Here is a 22,898-nt window from a genome sequence, read left to right as displayed (position 1 = left end):
CTTGGATTACATTCCAAATGGATGATCTAGATTAAGTTAGGGTAAGTGATGTAGTGTGACACATGTAACTATCTCATAGGATAGATAACATGGAAGGCTAAGATCATTTCCTTCTGTTAGAGGAGAGAGAGTGGTTCAGTTGCAACAGTAATATCCAATTGCTTTTGTAGAGAGAATATTGGAGAAATGAAATCAGTTGTGCAATCATCACAGTGAATGCTCTCTACGATTCTTCATCTCTTCTAGAAATTCATACAATCTCCATTGATTCACTGCACAAACCTATAATCTAACAGCATGTTTGCATATGCGCACAAATGTATATTGACAAGGCATAAACTTCGGTCACCAATTAGGCTCAACGGAACGGTCCACCAAAATTGATGGTTAAGGCCTGGAAGCCCGCCCCCAAAATAAAGCTATATAAGGAAAGGTCAGATATCAGATATCTCCATCTCCTTACTCTCAAGATTAAATAATTATATATGTATGAGGAAATATGGAAGTGTCTCGCCATCTCCAACTCCCGCACTTTCCCTTATATATGTGTCAAACTTTTCCACAGACAATTAAACAAGGACTGAATTAAGTGTCTGGTCACACACACACACATATATGTATGTATGTATGTATGTATGTATGTATGTGTGTGTGTGTGTGGAAGCTGCCTGGTACACACACACATATATATGTATGTATGTATGTATGTATGTATGTATGTATGTATGTATGTGTGTGGAAGCTGCCTGTTACATAAGGTGTGTGTGTGTGTATCCATACTGAGCCTTCATCGATCATGCTAGAGCTAGGGTTCATCATTTGCTCGGTCGAGGAATGCTTTGCACTACGAAAAGCTTTAGAATATTATTTTCTGCTGCTGGTTTTTGTTCAATTGTTTTGTTACTTTGCGTGTCATTTCATGAATCGCAATACTATCTTATATATCTTGCCTAGTTGTGACAAGGTGTACAATGTAAATGACAACTTGGTCATATGCATGTGAAACTCTCTCTTCATTTTTATGATGAGTTGCAATTTCATTTTTGTTGGGAAGCTGGTAACATTCTTACTTGAACTTTTTGTATATCTTTTTGGCTATTCTGCTAATCATAAAATGTTGTTGATGATTTGTACCGTTTTACTTTTTATATAGTACTCTTTAAAGATCAACAGTGTTAAAATTCTATATCATCCTTTTTGTTCTATCTTTTTGGCTATTCTTCTTATCATGCAATGTTGTTGATGGTCTATACCATTCTATACCACCCTTTAAAGATCAACACTGTAAAAATTTTACCAAATCAGAAATTGTTTAACCGTTCGATTAACATTGACCAAATTTCAGTGTTCAAGTGAGAAGCATGGTTTATGTATTTATTAGATAACCATTAGATGACTAAATGATTTTATACTTAGTTTGCTTTTTGCAGAGATGACCAATTAACTAGTAACCAAGATAATAAACAGTTCTAATAATCGTTAAAGAATGAGAAAGAAAAACGAGAAGATCCAATAAAAAACTTTCCAGGATTCGTCTTTTTTTATTTTACGACGGAAGAGAATTGAATTCTCACCCAAACTGATCCGATACTCTTGCTTGATTTGGCTTAACTAACTTTAAATTTGTAAGGCTTTTAAATCCTATGAAAAATTATTGGTTTCAACATTATCCACGTTCCCTACAGAAAATTGAGTTCTTTTTCAGTTTTTCAACAGACATACGCATGCCAGTGGGACATGATGATGTGCCTAATATGATACGACATAGGCACAGAATATGTACTCGTGTCTTTGCATATCTTGTTGCAATTGCCTATATTATGTGTCGAATAGAAGGTCCCTACAGAGCATTTTGCCAGCAGTGTTGACACGAAACCCAGGTTACCAATTATGCAGCATGGAGCCATTGGTTGCTTATCATGAGCTCAACAGCATTAAAATTTTCATGTATATTTCTCTGTATTTGTGTTAACCCATATAAATAGTTATGACAAATAAACAATGAATTTATAAGGTAAATTAGTTTCTTTTAAAAATTAAACAATGAATTTATAAGGTAAATTAGTTTTTATGTATTTTGCATATATGGGTTTGTTATTATGTAGGTAAATTATTTTTCATGTATTTTACATATACTGGGTATATTATTTTTCTTTTTTTAAGCAATCTAACATTTTAAAATTTTAATAGTAGGTGCACTATTTGAATCAAATGTTTTTGATTTTATTTTTTGTAGGTAAATTATTTTGCATGAATTTACATATATCAGGCATTTATATATGTGTGCGTGTGAGAGAGAGAGAGAAATAATTTACCTACATTAATATGTAAAATATAATTTTATTGAATTAATTAAGCATGTATAATAACATATATTAGACATGTTGTATGTTATTATTATTAGGCAATGAATTTATAATATTATTGTTTTTTTTTTTTTTGTAAAATCATTAATTCTCCCTTACCATTCATCTGCATGGCATTAATTATGTACATCAAACATTCAAATAGGGTTTATAAAAAAAATAAAAATCAAATAGGGGTATTTTAGGCATCCAAATTTTTTTTAATGTGTGAAGTCAAACATAATTAATAAATTTGCTGATGTGGAATCTAGTCAATGGGTTTTATTCAAGAAAAAAAACTTATGTCCGGTTTTATGTAGAGAAAATTATGTTTTAGGGGCTAAAGTCATATTCTCATATATATGGGAATATATATACACACGTATGTATGTATGTATGTATGTATGTATGTATGTATGTATGTATGTATGTATGTATGTATGTATGTGTGTATGTGTGTGTGGAAGCTGCCTGTTACATAAGGTGTGTGTGTAGTGGCGGATCCAAGATTTTAACATAAGGTGGTCCTAATATAAAAGTTCCAGAATAAAAAAACGAAAATAACATTGAAAAATAAATGGCAAACTACAACTTTGACAAAAAAAAAATATGTATGAACTAACACTGTAACACAATCTTCGACCAAAAAAAAAAAAAAAAAAAACACTATAACACAATTCATGTCACATCCCTGCCCAAGCCCCAACAATCCCAGGCTCGACTCCACCATAGCGCGATATTGTCCGCTTTGGGCCCCGACCATGCCCCTCACAGTTTTGTTGGGAATGCTCTCGCCCCCAACTCGCTTAACTTCAGAGTTCCGATGAAACTCGAAGCCAATGAGCTCCCAAAAGGCCTCGTGCTAGGTAGAGATAGGAATATACATATAAGGCTTAGAGGATCCACTCCCCTAGGCGATGTGGGATGTTACAATTCAAGTAATATCAGAAAATAAATCATAACGAATGAACAATAAATATGTATGAACTAACACTAAAATAGATATGAAAAAATCCTAAGAAATTAACAACGAATAAGGCTGAACTTAGTTTAAAACCCGTTAGTGTGTGATTGTTTGACTTTTTATCAAAAACCCTTACCAAAAACCATTATCAAAGACCCTTACATATATGTATTCACTGTTCAGCCTTTTGTTTTTAATTAATGTTCTTAAAAAATAAAATAAAAAACTAAAACTAAAAATCCTAACAAATTAATAATAAATATGTATGAACTAACACTAAAAAAAAGTATGAACTAAAACTAAACTACGAAACTTACAGAAATTCTGAAATTGTTGTTGATGGCCTTCTCTGGCTCGGGTGGCGTGAGGAATAGGAGCGGCAAACAATTAAGTATATTATATTTTTGAATTTGATTGAAAGCAGACTAATGAAAATCCATGGGCGTTTATTAAATTTCAAATTGTTTGACTTTTTAATAAAAGATGGTGACTGCTATCACGTGGGTTTTAAAATTTTTTTAATGACTTAGCTCAAAACGACGTCGTTATGGCCAAGTCATTTAAAAAAAAAAAACCCCTCTTTCTTCTTCCTCCTTCAATTTTACACAGCGCAGTAGCCATGGCTGTTGCCTTTTTCTACCACTGCCCAGACTTGGGTGGAGGTTCTCACAGCCATTTATCCAAGCTTCTGGATGGTCCCGAGACCACCCTGATTCCTTAATAAATCTGCCCCTGTGTGTGTACCACTGCCCAGACTTGGATGGTCTTAGGAGGTTCTCACAGCCATTTATCCAAACTTCTGGGTGGTCCCGAGACCACCCTGGTTCCTTAGTAAATCCGTCCATGTGTGTGTGTTTGTGTGTATCCATACTGAGCCTTCATCGATCATACTAGTGCTAGGGTTCATCATTTGCTCGGTCCAGGAATGCTTTTGCACTACGAAAAGCTTTAATTGTTTTGTTACTTTGCGTGTCATTTCATGAATCGCAATACTTTCTTATATATCTTGCCTAGTTGTGACAAGGTGTACAATATAAATGACAACTTGGTCATATGCATGTGAAAATCTCTCTTCATTTTTATGATGAGTTGCAATTTCATTTTTGTTGGGAAGCTGGTAACATTCTCACTTGAACTTTTTGTATATCTTTTTGGCTATTTTTTTAATCATACAATGTTGTTAATGATTTGTACCGTTTTACTTTTTATATAGCACTCTTTAAAGATCAATAGTATTAAAATTCTATATCATCATTTTTGTGTCTATCTTTTTGGCTATTCTTCTTATCATGCAATGTTGTTGATGGTCTATACCATTCTATATCACCCTTTAAAGATCAACACTGTAAAAATTTTACCAAATCAGAAATTGTTTAACTGTTCAATTAACATTGATCAAATTTCAGTGTTCAAGTGAGAAACATGGTTTATCTATTTATTAGATAACCATTAGATGACTAAATGATTTTATACTTAGTTTGCTTTTTGCAGAGATGACCAATTAACTAGTAACCAAGATAATAAACAGTTCTAATAATCGTTAAAGAATGAGAAAGAAAAACGAGAAGGTCCAATAAAAAACTTTCCAGGATTCGTCTTTTTTTATTTTACGACGGAAGAGAATTGAATTCTCACCCAAACTGATCCGATACTCTTGCTTGATTTGGCTTAACTAACTTTAAATTTGTAAGGCTTTTAAATCCTATGAAAAATTATTGGTTTCAACATTCTCCACGTTCCCTACGGGAAATTGAGTTCTTTGTCACTTTTTCAACAGACATACGCATGCCAGTGGGACATGATGACGTGCCTAATATGATACGACATAAGCACAGAATATGTACTCGTGTCTTTGCATATCTTGTTGCAATTGCCTATATTATGTGTCGAATAGAAGGTCCCTACGGAGCATTTTGCCAGCGGTGTTGACACGAAACCCAGGTTACCAATTATGCAGCATGGAGCCATTGGTTGCTTATCATGAACTCAACAGCATTAAAATTTTCATGTATATTTCTCTGTATTTGTGTTAACCCATATAAATAGTTATGACAAATCAAATTACAACTTCATCCTTCTTCGTCTAATATTACTTTCCTCTATCGTCCATGCTTTCTACCCTCCACAAGCCTACAAATAATAATAATTATCGACATAAGTATTAGTAGTGCCCATTAGGTGTTCAAAGAAATGTCCCAATGAAGGTTTTTTCAGTCGACCATTGACTCCATTATTTAAAATTCTCTGCAATTATGGGTCAAAATTTCCCAGAGACAATAATTGAACCTCCTAGTTTTCCTTCCCTTTGAACAGAAGGGAACTCTCATATGTTCGACTAATTATATAAGTTGCTGAAATATAGCTAGGGCTAACAAGATAGGCTAAATAGTAATATCATTTCTAGACAAAACGTATGTTATATCATGTATTTAATAAGGTTATTTGGGATTGTTTTTTCTAGAAAGTAATTTTGTTAGAAGTGTTTTAATTATAAATAAATTTGAAATTTTTATTAAAAATTCAAGTGCTTCCAGCTAGAAATGTAGAGCCAAAATCACTTCTAAGTATTTATGTCATCAAACGCAGTTAGAAGCTTTTTTTAGTTGTCATAAAGCGTTTTTAGTCCTTTTTAGAAGCACAATATAGTTTTAAATTTTGTTGTTGGCTTTTGTTGTTTTGATACTTTGTATATGTATATTGCCTACAAATCTTATATTTATGGAACAGGAACCACATGTATTACATACAATACGTCCCTTAATCTTGCCTACCGGTGGACATGGTAAGAAAATATTTGTTTAGGTTCTGTTGAATCCAAGCAAGCATGCCATCCCCCATTGACATCGATATAGAAGGCTTCTTGGTTTCAACTTTATATTCAACCCCTTTACTTTAATTAATAAATAGATTTCCTTATATTACGATTAAACTCTCTTTCGTTGATTAGTGATTGAGTTGAGTGTGTTGATTCTCCACACGTTATATATGCAAGTGTATTTTAAATCGTGGCTGGCATATATTTATCCAGTATGACTCTTGGACACGCCATGGGGTTAAGGACACAACCCTTTAGAAATTTAAGATTATTATCCAATGCATGCAGTCATGCAGCATACATCTCTATCTATGTGAAGTCTTCGCACGGATTTTGAAGCTAAAACTCATCTATATGAGTCTTGAACACCCCATATGGTGGGTGTAGGATGAACTTGATGTGTGGTTAGTGTGCCTTAGAACGGGTTGACTGTTTGTTTTTTCATACTTCGTTAGAATTCGAATATTTTTAAGTTAAACCACAAGGTTAAGTGCGATTGGCAAATTGCCACCTTCAGTTGGCGGATTCACTGGTGCTTTTCTGGCAAAGGTTCGAAATCAGCTCAGAGCATGTTGTGGCCAGAACCATTGTTCCCAATTAGGAGCCTAAATTTTAGGCTAAAGAGTACGTTGGGAGAAAAAAGTCTAAAAGTTTGAGCTACTAATTAACAAATTTCAACATTGAGTTGGATAAGAGCGAAGAATTTAATAAATTAATTCAAAGACATAGACAAAAGGGCTCTCACTTAAGACAGAAACTCAGGTAAGAAACAATTTTCAAAGCATGTGATCTTCCTTTGCTTCTCTTTTGAACCTAATCTTCGTGGTTGTTATCTTTCCATTTCTAGAATGGTTTTACTTTTTGAAATTGTAATTTTTCTTCTGGTATATTAATTAAACCCCTTGATTAGGTGGAGCCCTCTTGATAGTAGGGATGGGCAACGGTTATGGCGGACGGATAACCGCGGTTATTTACCCATAATCGTTTATGTTCATACCCGCATAACCGTTTAGTAATTGCATAAACAGTTATACCCATACCCATAACTGTTTATAAATAGGTTAACCATACCTATAATCGTGTACCTATTTAACCATAACAGTTTAACCTATTTACCCATTTTTGAACCCATTTATCCTTTTTTTTTTACCCATTTTCCCATTTTTTCACTTGTCTACATGTTTTTTTTTTTTAACAACTTGAAAATTACAAAAGAAAATTTTGTCATAATTTTCATTTTCTGACAATTAAACACCGTTATAAATATGCATTTTCCTATTTTAATTATTTAAGTCCTCATACAATTCTAATAATTGAAATGATAGTTCACGAACGATATTTTTCTACGACACCTAAGCACAAAAACAATCTTGCAAAAATAATAGTTTGCAACCGTGCAAAGCAGTACCGTCTGATTGGCATACACAGCAGTTGGACCACAAAGTTACATATATTGCTCCCTGCATAATCTTTCCGGTTTTCGATTCAAAACAGATGGGCATGTCAAGCGCATTGGACACATTATCCGACCAGTTGATCTTTCTATAAGCATTTCCCTATTATATTTGTGCTTTGCGGAGAAGATGAGAGAGAGGGCGGCAAGGAGGGAGAGATGAGCAGGGGACGAGACAGACTTTGAGTCTAGTGAAGATATTGAAAATTTAGGGTTTTTAATTTTTTTTTTTATTTAAATTTTACATATATTAAATTAAATAGGTAAATGGATACCCATTATAACTGCGAGTAATTCCAATAACCGATGGATACCCGTTATAACCGCGAGTAATACCCATAATTGCCTATTTAAATTTCACGGATAAACGGTTATATACATAACCGTTTGTTCGTCTAAATCATTACCCATAACCGTAACCGTGAACTTTAAATGGGCGGGTAACCGTAGTTACCCAAACCCATGAATATTTTGCCCATCCCTACTTGATAGCGTTGTGAAGAAAGCTCAATTTTGATGGATCGGTTATTGTTGACAATGGAGCTGCTTGTGCTTATGTCATCATGATGATGTGAGGATTCCTTTAGTAGTTGTTGCTAGGAGAATTGAGAAATCTAACATTCTTGTGGTTGAGGGACAAGCTCTGGTGGATGGTCTTAAGATTGCGTTTGACAAGGGATTTTTGCGATAGGAGGTGGAGGGGGATTTGAAGATCCTTATTGGTGTCATTAATGATAGATCTTCTCCCTGAGATCTCTCTCTTATCTATAATGTCCAAAAGTTGGCCTGTCAATTTCAAAGTGTTTCGTTCTCTCATATGTTATGTGAGGCTAATTTTTGTTGTGGATGCTTTATCTTAAGTGGGGCATCATCTTCTAATTCGGTGGTGTGGCATCGCTCGTCTAAAAAAACTAATCCCTCAAATTACATAGTTTCTTCAAGTGGATTTACAAACTTTAAGAAAGCAAAAACGCACAAACTAGTGAATATATACATAACTACGCAAAATTGCTTGCCACAATTTCTTTTAAAATCAAACTTTCCAATTAAAAACAATGCCAAAAGGAAAAATTTCTCCAGCCTTCTATGGACAATTCATATCAAATCCATATATAAAAAAAAAAACCCAATTTACATCACAAATGAGTGCTAATTTTTATTTTTATTTTTGAAAAAACGATATTATCTATATTAATGAAGTGGAGAATAGGCTTGAGTGCTACTTATTAGTATTAAAGGTATTTGACAAAATACGTTGAAGAAAACCGGATAAAATTTGACTAGATAACACTCGAGCATCATTCATCGCATCCAACCTAACATAACAACCAAGGGTTTAAATTTTTCTAACGAAAAAATTAAAAATTAGGGACAGTCTGAAAGCATGCTTTGGATTAATAGGAAAAGCCAAATCTCAAAGGAATATTAAAAATAAAAAGTGATTAGGAGGATTAAGATAAAGACCTAAGATGTAACCTAAGTAAGGGATAATCTAGATTAATTAAGCAAAAGAGCATATTCAACAAGGAGTAGGGACTCGTTCTGCACACGGGATGGCGAGAAAATTTTTAGTGTGTTGGGAACATATTTGGTATATAAGTGTTATAAAATAATTGATTAAAGTTTTTTTATTTTATTTTAAATGTCCAACTAATTGTAATATTGCACTTAATGTATCGTGCCGTGTTTCTAGAACATTAAAAAATCTCTCATATTCATTGCTAATTGCTATAGGGGTGTATATCAACAGAAGGAATTGGATCCTTTCCTGAGCAGGAGATCAGGATCCTCCTGACCCACTAACACGAGCCGTTGGATTTTGATCCAACGACTATAAACATGGAACCCCTCTAAAAGTTATAATAATTGTAACTGTTACATCAAAATTTAATGATCCGTGTTAATGGATCAAAAGGATCCTGATCTCCTGCTCAGGAGGATCCAATTCCATCAGCAGCATATGCAACTGTCAGTGACTCAGTGAACCCTAGATACATGGTCAGTGCCACGTGTATGGTTCTGTGTTAATTAGTATTAAAATCCCTAATTTGTCTGGTGTGAATGAATGGCTAAAATGGTAAAAAGAAAGAAACAAAATAAAAAGATGTGATAGTGTTCGGCTCTTTTTTATCTTATCTTTAACCTCTTGATTTGATTCCCCTCAAAGCCCTAAATCTTTATAGTGACCACCAATTATAGTGTTCCTCCTGAAACCCTAATGTTTAACTTTTAGATATTTGTAATTTTATTTAAAATGATAAAGTGAAAAATTAAAATCTTAATTTTCTCATCACCAACCATATGATAATGAATTTTTTAAGTAGATAATGATTTACAGCAGTGACAGAAAATAATCATGTTTATATACCTTAGTGTGAATTTAACCCCAACCATTTTTTTCCCCTATTAACTATTTCACCTACTAACACTATCGCTATACTAAAAAAACATATAACAATGCAACTATAACTAATAAAAATAAATAAAATTTGGGGCCACCAAATTTCAGGAGTTCAACTCTTCATTTAGAGAATGATTACTTAAACCGGCGAGCTATTGTGGGAGTATTGCAAATTGATAATGTGTTGTTATGTGTTATGAATTTCTCACGTAACAATGCGTTGTTAACTTGAAATATTACTATTAAGACATATCAAGTGCAGGTAAGGTCATCTCCAACCGAAGGATTTAGAGGACAAGAGGGTCGAAAATAGCCCGAAAACCGTCTCTAACCAAGGGTCAAGCCAAAGCGCTCGTGGGCCCTATTGGACAAAAAAGGACCAAAGGGCCAACCGGCCGGCCCAAACCAGCCAGCCAGCCGCCCCCTGGCGGGGCCAAAATTTGAATTCCAATGGTAACTAGCTGACATCAGCTAGCCGTTAATTTTTTTTTTAATTTTTTTAAATGATAAATTATGTTTGTTCCTATGACCATTTGACCTTCAGTTAGATATGATTTTTTGTGACAGAGCTACAACGAGCCCTATGACCCTTTGACCCTCAGTTAGAGATGATAAAAAATATAGCCCTGCACTATTCATTAAAATATTAATTTCTTTTAACCCTATAGCCCTCATTCGATTGGAGATGGCCTAAATTGCTCCTCCAAAATGTTCTAATTCATGGATGACCCATCAATAATTCATTTGTTTTAAACATCATGCTTTCACAATATGTTCGAAATTTCAAGCTTTCTCATTAACTATTAACTATTACTCCAAAAATTATTTAAGAAAAGAATATTTTAGTCATCAAATTGGTCTGATTGGCATTGAACTGATTTCAAATTTTATTTTAGTGATAAGTAAGTAGAATTATTATTCTTTCGTTCCATTTTTTTATTTTTTATGTCTTAATAATTGTGGAAGAATTGGAAGTGAGAATAATTCAATTCCCCTACATGGTTACAAAATGTTTATTTTTTATACGACAATATGTTTTTATTAATGTGAATATAAGATTTAGGCTAAATCACAACAATGAGAAAGCTTGAAGTTGTCATTCACATAAAGTTGAAGATTTAGGCTAAATCACAACAATGAGAAAACTAGTAAAATAATTTAATAACGAATTTGTCATTCACATAAAGTTGGACGTTATACCTTCTACCTGCAAATAGAGATTAGAGACAATTACCACAAGGGTCCTTTTAGGATTGGAGCTGGTTTGGGATTGCGATGCTTAAAAAAAAAAAAAAAACAACTTATTAAAAAAATTTGAAACATAAAACATGTTTAGTAAAATAAAATAAAAAAGTGATTTTTCAAAAAAGGTTCAAAAAGGCTATCAATGACAGTAGAAAATTAGAAGCAAGGTCTACCATGCTTCTGAAAAAAATATTGTTTGTGCCCATTTAAAGAAAATTTCAAATGATAAGTATACTTCCACATATTTTACAAAATTACAATCTTTGCCCTTATATTATTCTCTTTGACAATTATTACATTATATTAAATACTATATATTTTTTATTCATTTGACATATTCACAACAATTTATATAAAAGTTTATCAAACAATCAGACACTAATTTTTTTTTTTTTTTGTTAAAAGCATTTTTACAAATTAAAAAAAAAAAAAGTTTACCAAATACGCATTATCACATCCCCGCCTGGGCCCCCACCACAACCCGGGCTCAACTCCACCATAGCACGATATTATCCGCTTTAGGCCCCTATCACACCTTCACGGTTTTGTTTCTGAGAATTCACACGATAACTTCCCAGTGGGCCGCCCATTATGGGATTGCTCTCGCACGCTACTCTCTTAACTTCAGAGTTCCCACAGAACCCGAAGTCAGTGAGCTCCCAAAAGGCCTCATGCTAGGTAGAGATGAAAATATACATATAAGACTTACATGATCCACTCCATGGGCGATGTGGGATGTAACAATCCACCCCCTTTAGGGGCCCGACGTCCTCATCGGCACACTTTCGGCAAGGGATTGTCTCTGATACCAAATTGTCACATCCCAGCCCGAATCCCCACCACAACCCGGACTCGACTCCATCGTAACATGATATTGTCCTCTTTGTGCTCCTACCACACCCTCATAGTTTTGTTTATGGGAACTCACACGAGAACTTCCTAGTGGGTCACCCATCATGGAATTGCTCTCACGCGCTACTCGCTTAACTTCGGAGTTCCTACAGAACCCAAAGCCAGTGAGCTCCCAAAAGGCCTCGTGCTAGGTAGAGATGATAATATACATATAAGGCTTACATGATCCACTCCCCTGACTGATGTGGGATGTAACATGCATCAACTTTATTTTACAGCTATTTATTCACACGACATAGCAGAATAAGTTTTTTTTTATTTTATTATTTTATTTTTTTAAAGCACAACAATACCAATCTGACCCTTGGTTTGGAATTGTGGTGCTTAAAAAAAAAAGCTTATTAAAAAATCTAAAACATTAAATGTTTGGTAAAACAAAAAAAGAAACTACTGTCAATAATAGTAGAAAATCATAGAAAAACAAAAACAAGGTCTATGCTTTTTTTTCTTTCTTTCAAAGTATAGTAATTAGTGCCATTTAATAAATGTTCAAATGGTAATTATACCTCTACAAATTTTACAAAATTACAATCGTTACCTTTACATTATTCTCATGGTCAATTATTATTCATATTAAATGCCATATTTTTTTAGTTATTTAATATATTTATAGCAATTTATAATACTATTTTTCTTTTGTAAAATATAAGAAAAAAATTTACCAAACACTTAACAGCTTTAATTTATAATTATTTATTCTCACAATATAACAGAAATAATTTTTTTTAGAAACACAAGAATACCAAATTAGCACTTTGAAAGCCCTAAAATGTATAACTGCTAGGTTTATTTTATTTTATTTAATTATTTTATTTAGAAGAGAGAAAATGAAAAATCTAAGAATTGGGGTGAGTTGGGTTTTTTGCCCAAGTTAAAAGCCAAGGTCGTTTTGCTCCTTAAGCGCTTGGTTTCCACCACCCGCCGCCTGGTGAAACGAGAACAAAGGAGAGGCCTTGGGGGTCTATCTTGTATTCCAAAGTCCTCCTTTTCGCGTTTAAACTAACGATAACCATACCAATCTCTCCTCTGTTTCCATTTTTTCCACAGAAAAAAAGTGCATAAGAGAAGAAGCAAAAAAGAAAAAGTTGCATTGCTTTTGCGGTTTTCTCTGGTTTTGGCTTTGGTTTCATACGCTGTGTAGATTTTTGGTGATACCCAGTTGAGTATTTATCTGATAGTTTGTGAACCCACATCAAATCCCAGAGGGCAAAGCGTAGGAGAGGACAGAGCCCTTTGTAAACACCGCCATTGTTAACAAGGTTTGATTTCTCTCTCTCTTTTTTCACCCCTCCTTAATTATCTAGCCTGTACCCTTAATAGCTAGGCAGATTAGCCTCTCATTGGTTGAAAAATTTAATTATTATTCTTTGGTTTTGTCAGACAACTGGGTCTTGCTGGCTATAACTGATAAGCCTTATAAGTAGTGCTAGTCTTACTTGTTCTTGCTACTACATGTATTCTGCGTTTTATGGGTTTGTCTCAGTCTTAGAGAGTTGGGTTTTCTCAGATTTTGATAGCAGCAGTCAGCAGAGAGGTTCCTTTTTTGTGTGTGGAAAAAGATACAATTTTTTGACAGAAATAGACAAAATGAAGTACGTATTGGTGACGGGTGGTGTTGTTAGTGGACTCGGAAAAGGGGTCACAGCCAGTAGTATCGGATTGATCCTCCAAGCCTGCGGCCTTCGTGTTACATCCATCAAAATTGGTACTTTTCTCTTTATAGTGTTTTCTCAGCTGGTTTTGGTTTAAATAAGCAGTTTTTCGTGTTGTTTTATCCTTTGGATGTGTGTATAAAACAATTTTGCAAGGTTCTTTTTTATTGTACTAGGACCGGTGTCGTTTCGATCAATTCCGACATTGTCACAGTACAAGTTTCTTCCACTAGCATAAGGCCCTGTTTGGGATTGCTTCTGGAAGGGATAAAAGAGCTTTCTGACAGCCAGAAGGCATACATTTTTTGAAGATGCTTAATATCATAGAAGTACTTTCTGCAAAAGCACCTGCCAGATGCTTTTTAGGAAGCACTTCCTAGTTATTTTCCGGGCAGCACTTCTGATCTTTAATAAAATTTCAACGTGTTTATATGCTAGAAGTGCTTTCTGAAGAAGCAATCCCGAACAGACCCTAATTTCTTGAATATAGTTATGTGATACTATTTTGGATGTCAATTTCTCTGATAGAGAAATTATATTAGTCAATCACGATATACTTCACCTCAGTCTCAGCCCTATATTGAAGTGTTCGTGCTCGTGATGTGTCAAACTTACTGGATATTCTACCACACATCCTTAATACAATTTACTTGTATTTTTATTTTACATGGAAATATAAGTTTTAGTGTTTCTTCATGCATCAGTATTTGCTTACGTTGAGTTTTATCTACGTATGCAGATCCTTACTTAAACACGGATGCAGGGACAATGTCTCCTTTTGAGCATGGGGAGGTGTTTGTCTTAGATGATGGTGGTGAGGTAGATTACCTGATAAATGGATTTAATATTTCATGCTTTTGTTTAACTTTTGTGGGTTTTGGTGGTTTCTGTTGTTAAGGTAGAATCTTTGGTCATGACCGGTTTGTTTTGTTTTTGAAGGTGGACCTGGACCTCGGAAACTATGAGCGGTTTCTAGATCTGACTTTGACCCGCGATAACAACATCACGACTGGAAAAATTTATCAGGTTGTTTTACTTGCTGCTTTCTTTTTGTGTAGCCATGTTTGATGTTTTGATATAACTAAATTATCATGTAAAGCCATGCCAAACCACTTTCTTCATTTATTATTTTCTTGGTTGTTTTCAGTCTGTTATTGACAGAGAACGAAAGGGAGATTATCTTGGAAAGACTGTCCAGGTTAATATGAACACTCTCTGTTTTTTTTACCTTTCCAGTATTTGAAATTTTTTTGTTCCTGTTGTACCTGACTTTGGTTCTCCCGTCACACTAGGTTGTTCCACACATTACAGATGCCATCCAAGAGTGGATTGAGCGTGTGGCAATGGTACCTGTCGATGGGAAAGAAGGTCCAGCTGATGTTTGTGTCATTGAATTGGGCGGAACTATAGGTACATTAAAATCTGTTAGTTGTTTAGGTTGAGGTATCTTCCTATTGCTAAATAATTAAAATACAATCTGATCGAAATAGATTAATTAACATTTCACTTCCCATATTGCAGGGGATATCGAATCAATGCCTTTTATTGAGGCCCTTGGCCAGTTTTCATATCGTGTAGGTAAGACCACGAACTAGATGAGCTTAGTTTTTTGTATTACACACACACACACGGATATGGATATGTAACCTAAATTTGTTATCTCTTTTATTTAACTGGTGTTCTTTCTGCAAATGTTTCTTGTATTAGGACTTGAAAATTTCTGCTTGATTCATGTCAGTCTTGTGCCAGTTCTCAATGTTGTTGGTGAACAGGTAATCGAAACAATGTCTATTGTGCTGTATTATAAACATTGTGCAGGTCAATAGTAGTTATCAGTTCCACTAATATGGAACCTGCCAAGGCATAGTCTATGACTCATGCGTATTTTTGACTAAATTTTGCAGTCAAATACCTGCTCTAGTTAACTTTTTGTTTAAATATTGAATTTGTAGAAAACAAAGCCTACACAGCACAGCGTTCGGGTACTCCGAGGACAGGGTTTGACACCTAATATTCTAGCTTGTAGGAGTACAAAGGTCTTGTCTTCTGCTTTCCACTGCTGATCTCTTTCTCTAGTAGTTTGTGGTTGCAGAATCTCAAGTTTGCTTTCTTTGTCTTTGACAGCCACTTGAGGATAACGTTAAAGCAAAACTCGCTCAATTTTGCCACGTGCCGGTACCATAGCGATATAATATGAATGCTAATGTTTTTCCCTTGACTTTAACTGTAATTTACTAATTAGGAAACGACCTTATGCAGGCTGAAAATATTGTCACTCTTTACGATGTTCCAAACATTTGGCACATTCCTTTGCTTTTAAGAGTAAGTGTAATGCTCTTGAAACAAAATTTGGCTGTACTTATTTACAGCAAGATTTTTTTTTCGTTTTTCTTTTTTTGTGTTCTTATCTTCTGTTCTTCTGTTGTCACAAATAGGATCAGAATGCGCACAAAGCAATCTTGAAAGGATTCAACCTTCTTGGGTTTGTCTTGCAAACTAATTATTTGTTTTCCATATAATATCTTGCTCTCTTATTTTGCTGCATGGATGCTCCCCATTCCACGGCCTTCCAGTAACAATTTTGTGCTGCTTCAAACTACCTTTTAACCTTCCCTTAATTAACAGTGTTGCTAGAGAGCCAAATTTGAGGGAATGGACAGCCAGGACAGAAACTTCTGCCAATTTACATGATCCTGTGAGTTTTCAAGACTTCCTCAATTTTGGATTTTGATTTCTTTTATGCATGTAAAACCAGTATCTGGATCTTAACTGTTTATATGCATTACAGGTCAGAATTGCTATGGTTGGAAAATACACAGGTCTTTCAGATGCTTACCTCTCTGTTTTAAAGGTAAATCATTTTGTAATCTCATTTTTATTTTATTTCAGACCTCTTAGAACATTAATTGCATAGTATAAAAATATGAGATCAGATTCTAATATTTAGCTTCTTGTTCCAGGCTCTTTTACATGCTTCTGTTGCTTGCCGCCGCAAACTTCTTGTAGATTGGGTTGCAGCAGGTGACCTTGAAGATGTTACTGCTGAAGAGGTTAGCACTAATTTTAACTTGCCATATTGCCATAAATTTAGTAGTGAACATTTCCCAACTAATAGCATTTTTGTCCGCTCCCTTCTTAATATTATTAATTTACTAATTTAATGTTTGCAGGCCCCTGAGGCTTATAAGGCTGCGTGGGATCTATTGAAGGTGATCCTTCTATAATTTTTTTGCGTTGGATGGTCCTTTTTCATAATGTTATAATGGCTGTATATTCAGGTAGTAGTTCCTTCATTGATCCTCTAAATGCTCTTCATTACAGGGTGCTGATGGTGTTCTAGTTCCAGGAGGGTTTGGAGATAGAGGAGTGCAAGGGAAAATTCTTGCGGCCAAGTATGCTCGCGAAAACAAAGTGCCATACCTTGGCATATGCCTGGGAATGCAAATTGCTGTCATTGAGTTTGCACGATCTGTTCTTGGTATCGCTGATGCTAACAGCACAGAATTTGATTCTGAAACTACAAGTCCTTGTGTCATATTTATGCCAGAGGTATGCGATTTTATACTCGTTCAGAAGGTGATATAACTTTTATACTTGAATTGGCTTTAGTTTTTCTAAAACTGTCTTTTTTCAACTGGAAGGGTTCAAAAACTCATATGGGAGGAACTATGCGTCTGGGTTCTAGGAGGACTTACTTCAAGGTTACTGACTGCAAATCTGCAAAACTGTGAGCACTTTGAATTGATTTAAGCTAACATCTTATATATACAGTACATATGTGTGATGTATGTGTTTCTATAAACTTCATGGAGCCCCCCATTATACATTCTCAAGTCATGCTAACATAGCAATATGGTTTGGGTTCATGTTTAGGTATGGTAATGTGGCGTTTGTTGATGAACGACATCGACATAGATATGAGGTAAGTTTAGTTCATCGTCAGCACATGTAATTTACATGCATTCTACAGACCCCACGTACAATGATAAAGAAAAGGAATTGTCTTCTTTTTCATGAAACAGACTTTGTGTTATGTGTAGGTCAATCCTGATATGATATCGCAACTTGAAAATGCTGGTTTATCGTTTGTTGGCAGAGATGAAACTGGTCGGCGCATGGAGGTAAGTATATGTTGATAGCTGTATATGAATCCAAGTGGCTGAACAATTTAGTTTATTCCATTTCTTGTAATTATGACATAATTATTTAATAACTGCAGATTGTTGAGCTGCCTACCCATCCATACTTTGTTGGCGTTCAGTTTCATCCTGAATATAAGTCAAGGCCTGGGAAACCTTCTGCTCTGTTCTTAGGTATTTTTTTGGTTCTTTGTTCCCTTTTCCTCCCCCTGCTTTGCTCTGAACTATTTTTTGGTCAGGCCACATTACATTCATAAAACAAGTAATCTATCAATAAAAAGTTGCAAGAACGAGAAATTTCTTTTGTCAAGTGTTAGTTACGCTGTTATGTAATTAACTTTTCTGGATGATTTAGTAAGACATCCATGGGTCAATTTTGAGAGGCTAGGTGGCATTTTGATTACATCTTTGTGGAAGTCTTTGGATGCTTAATTTTGGGTACGTCAGTCCTGGTGACTGCTCTGTTGCTAAGCTGGCCATCAGTGAGGACAATTGTGCTTTACATCAACCCTCAGCACATGGGGGATGCACTGGGGATGAAGTGTAGAGTTCACTTTATCTTTTTTTGTACGACAGTGGTTCATCGTTAGAGAACCACAATGGTTGTAGCATTGACTATTGTCTGTTTTCAGTGACCAGGAAGCTTGATTTTAAATTGCGTCTAGTTTGGCTAACGGGATTAATTTCTTGTTGTCACAGGACTAATAGCAGCAGCATGCAGGCATCCAAATACAATCCCACAAATCAATGGCCATGTACCAAAGCCAGTTGCAAATGGGACGAGTAATGGACACATGACGGTTAAAGCCCACCAAAATGGACACGCTTTCAAGCCGTCCAATGGCTCCCTAAATGGTGTGTATAGCAACGGTAATGGCGTCCACTTTTGAGAGAAAAGTCGGGAACTGCTTTTGGTAGGTGTCGGTTATGTGTACAGACGCTGAGTATGGGTAGATGGCGTAGTGCTAGAGGGCTTGTCTTGGGGAGGAAGCTGGATTTTGAGTTTTTGAATGACACAGCTGGTAACTCCAAAGAAGATTTGGCTTGAAGTTTGATGTTGCTCCATGGAACTCTTCTTTGTTTTTTTTGTTTTCTTTCAATATATGTGAGGACTATTGACAGTGTTGGCCTTGGCAAAAGAGTTTAAGGGCAACATTTTCAGTTTTCAATATATGTTTTTAAAGAATTAACTTGTTTTGTTTAATCTGAATAATTATTAAGACCAAAGAGCTGTGTTCCCCGGTGATAGTTTCTCATGTTCCTTTTTGTTTGAGATCAATTGGATGGTGTGGGGATCTGTGCTTAGAAAAGTAATCTTTAGACTAGTCTATTGACAATCTTGTCACTAGGATTGTGTTACACGTTTTCTCGTCTAATTGTCACAAGTTTGACTAATGGCTTGTTACTTGTTCCATATTTCCAAGCTAGGACCATCTCAAAGTAGTATGGGCACTTGGAACCGAAATCGAAACATAGACCAAACCAGATTGGGTTGAACATTTTTGTTTTTGCGGTTTGGAATCAGTTTCAGTTTTGAACATTTTAATACAATCGTACTGTAAATAAAAAAAAAATTTAATTTGAAGGATGACGACCACAATTTCTATGAAAGTATTGAATTGGGCAAGTTAATCATTTCAAATAAAAGAACTTTCGTTGTTCTTTTGTTTTTTTTTTTTGTTTTCTTTCAATATATCTGAGGACTATTGACAGTGTTGGCCTTGGCAAAAGAGTTTACAGGCAACATTTTCAGTTTTCAATATATGTTTTTAAAGAATTAACATGTTTTGTTTAATCTGAATAATTATTAAGACCAAAGAGCTGTGTTCCCCTGTGATAGTTTCTCATGTTCCTTTTTGTTTGAGATCAATTGGATAGTGTGGGGATCTGTGGTTAGAAAAGTAATCTTTAGACTAGTCTTCTGACAATCTTGTCACTAGGATTGTGTTGCACGTTTTCTCGTTTAATTGTGTCACAAGTTTGGCTAATGACTTGTTACTTGTTCCATATTTCCAAGCTAGGACCATCTCAAAGTAGGATGGGCACTTGGAACCGAAATCGAAACATAGACCAAACCATATTGGGTTGAATACTTTTGTTTTTGCGATTTTGAAACGGTTTCAGTTTTGAACATTTGGAATACAATTGTACCGCAAATAAAAAAAATATTTAATTTGGAGGATGATGACCACAATTTCTATGGAAGGATTGAATTGGGCAAGTCAATCATTTCAAGTAAAAGAACTTTCTTTGTTTTTTTTTTTAATGTGTTTTGTTGCTTTTGTAGGCTTTTTACAGTTTATAACAACTAAGGTAATTTTTTTTATTTATTGTTTTGTATTGAGTACAGTTGGCCAATTCAAATTCAAGTATTACCTCTCTTACTCTTAATCCACAACCACAACCACAATAAGAAGCTCCAAGGTAATCTCAAGCTTTTAGTTCATAAGGTTCAATGGCTTATCATCCATTGGTTTCATTTTAAAAAGGTCCAAGGTCTTCCCAAGTATTGTCTTCTCAAGTCTGTTTACAAGCTCAAAGGCCTCATAAACCTTCTAAGAGTAAGTGTCAAAAAAGAAAGGGAAATGATTGAACGATGCAAAGTAGTAACTTGAAAATTGAAATAACTGTCATTTACGGAGAGATTGAACTCAAGTGCAAAGGATGTGAACGTATCGCCCTAGCCTACTGGCCGAACCATACGCAACCCAACCATACTTTTATTACAACGATTTACGATTGAGAAAAAGACAAGAAGCATATTCCCCAAGCTACTTTCATTGTATATAGCGTCTTGCAAAGGTGACCACGATGGATCCAATTGTATCACCTCTCTAATAGAGTTGAGGACCTGCTATTATAATTAGGTCCCACCTAGCATTTTCTTTGCATAAACAAATGCGTAGTCATGAAGGGACTAGAATAGTCCCAGGCCCCATCTTGACATTTTTTCCATGTAAAAAAATTGTGTTATGTTTATGATTTTCAAGGTTTTTGTAGACTCAGGATCCAAAACCAACGTTTTTACTTTAACTTCGTTCATCTGGTTTAATTTGAGGTTGGTGACTCTTATGGAGTTCAGGCAGTCTATCTATTGCTTGTAAGCTTTGAGAACTCTGATCTGCGGATCAATGGAAAGAGAGAAGAAGAAAGTTAGAGAGGCTTGAGGTTTAAGGAAAAGGATAATGAGGATGACACCATACAAGATCCAAATGACGGTGGTCAGTTTCTCACCACATGACAAAGTTATTTTTGTACGCTAAGAGAGTAATTCAGATTGGGACTTTTAGACCCTTCTCGACTAAAATCCTGCCTCGCCATGTGCACAAGTATCAAATGACTCGATAAGTTTTTTTCTTACTTTTCGCTTTTCAAGGGAAGAAGTGGAAGGGAGATGGAGAGGAAGGGACCGAAAGATAGATAAGCAACAAAACTAGGAATCAATTTCTCTTCTCTTTTAATTAAAAAAAAATGTAATTAAGCTAAAAGTCAATAAAAACCTTACTATTTAGCTATATATCAATGATATATTTTTGTTTTGAACTTAATCAATGATATATTTTTATTAATTACGCATAAGTCAATGATGAATGCCATATGAGCTTTAAATCATTAAAAATAGTTTGAACTTGACTCTTCTATTATTCTCTCTCTTTCTCTTTCTCTCTTTATGAATGTCATAGCTTTTAACTATAATAGTTAGAACATGAATATTCTATCATTCTCTCTCGTGCCCTTCTTTTACATGGAGGAGTGTACTCAACTCAAGGAAACGGACACTACATTGTAGTGTCTGAATCCAAATGTCTAAATATAAAGAAGCACAACAACCACAAATGCAATGGAAGGAGTCAATGAACTGGAATTTGAGGTGAGATGGAAAATACCAGTGTTTATGACACTTAAGGTGAATTGTGATGCAGTTTGGAATCCACAATCACATAAAGGTGGAGTGGGATGTGTTATAAAGGACTTTGCCGGTCTACTGCACTCTGCAGGAGGATTGCATGGGAGACTTGTACTTCCATTCCGCTGAAATGGCTGAAGCTACTGCATTGAAGGGAGCGCTATAGGAACGTGAAGGGAAGATATCCAGTCAATTGAGATTGAAACTGATGCAAAGCCGATCGTGCTGATGATCAATAAGGAAACTGGAACAGATGCACCTTTGTAGGGTGTCATTCACGACCTCTGGAATCTCGCTTAAACATTCCAAAATGCAACGTTCAAGTGTGCCCACGCTGCTCATGTTGTTGCCTCTTATGTCTCTAAGTATGGAGATGTCCATTTATGGGATTGTATTGGCCCATATTTTATTTTTAATATCCTAATGGAAGATGTAAACATTTCAATTAGAATCTAGTAAATTCTATCTTTGAGACAAAAAAAAAAAAAAAAAAAAAACCAGGAAACGAGCACTATATTAGAGTGTCTAAATCCAAATCTAAAAAACTGAGCCAGGAAACGGACACTGCATTACAGTGTCTGAATCTAAATGGAAAAGTCAAGAGTCGCATGTGGTGTGAAGGGTATGAGACGTGTGAGTAATGGAAAAAACAGAACCAGGAAACGGACACTGCAATGCAGCATCTGAATCCAAAAGTAAGAAACAGAATCTGGAAACAGAAACTACATTGTAGTTTCTGAATCCAAATGTGAAAAAGAACATGTAGGAGGCGTGTGAGTGATGAAAAAAAAAACAAAACAAAATTAGGAAACGAACACTGGAACGTACTTTCTACATTTGAATGTAAAAAACAGAATTAGGAAACAGATACTATAACGCAGTGTCTGATCCGTATTGACTTATTCCTAAATAAAAAAAATAAAAAAAAAAGAGAGAAATGGGGTGTCAGTTAGAGTGGGTGCCAACTGTTGTGGCAGATTTTGTAAGTTTTGTTTATTTTAAAGGCATTTAAGTATCACAATATATGATTGATCTATTTTAAAGGCATATACATACATACATACA

The 22,898-nt window shown here is 35.0% G+C and overlaps 1 protein-coding gene across 1 annotated transcript; it reads left to right on the top strand.

Moving 5' to 3' along the window:
• Positions 1-13,013: 13,013 nt before the first annotated feature.
• LOC103958092 (CTP synthase) lies at positions 13,014-19,174 on the top strand. Its single transcript, XM_009370318.3, has 22 exons — positions 13,014-13,394; positions 13,643-13,840; positions 14,527-14,606; positions 14,727-14,813; positions 14,935-14,985; positions 15,080-15,197; positions 15,309-15,365; positions 15,495-15,559; positions 15,740-15,823; positions 15,912-15,962; positions 16,047-16,109; positions 16,223-16,269; positions 16,413-16,482; positions 16,576-16,638; positions 16,748-16,837; positions 16,958-16,996; positions 17,109-17,336; positions 17,429-17,514; positions 17,661-17,709; positions 17,828-17,908; positions 18,007-18,100; positions 18,626-19,174. Exons 2-22 carry the CDS (start codon positions 13,723-13,725, stop codon positions 18,814-18,816), a joined length of 1,812 nt encoding a protein of 603 aa, XP_009368593.2. The 5' UTR covers positions 13,014-13,394; positions 13,643-13,722; the 3' UTR covers positions 18,817-19,174.
• The last annotated feature ends 3,724 nt before the right edge of the window (positions 19,175-22,898 follow it).

This window comes from the organism of the source record quoted next, unplaced genomic scaffold (genome assembly GCF_019419815.1).
Source record: "Pyrus x bretschneideri cultivar Hongxiangsu unplaced genomic scaffold, Pyrus_bretschneideri_v1 Contig7, whole genome shotgun sequence".
Classification (NCBI taxonomy): Eukaryota; Viridiplantae; Streptophyta; class Magnoliopsida; order Rosales; family Rosaceae; genus Pyrus; species Pyrus x bretschneideri.
Note: the sequence above shows the minus strand (reverse complement) of the source record. Positions and strands in the feature narration are given on the sequence as shown.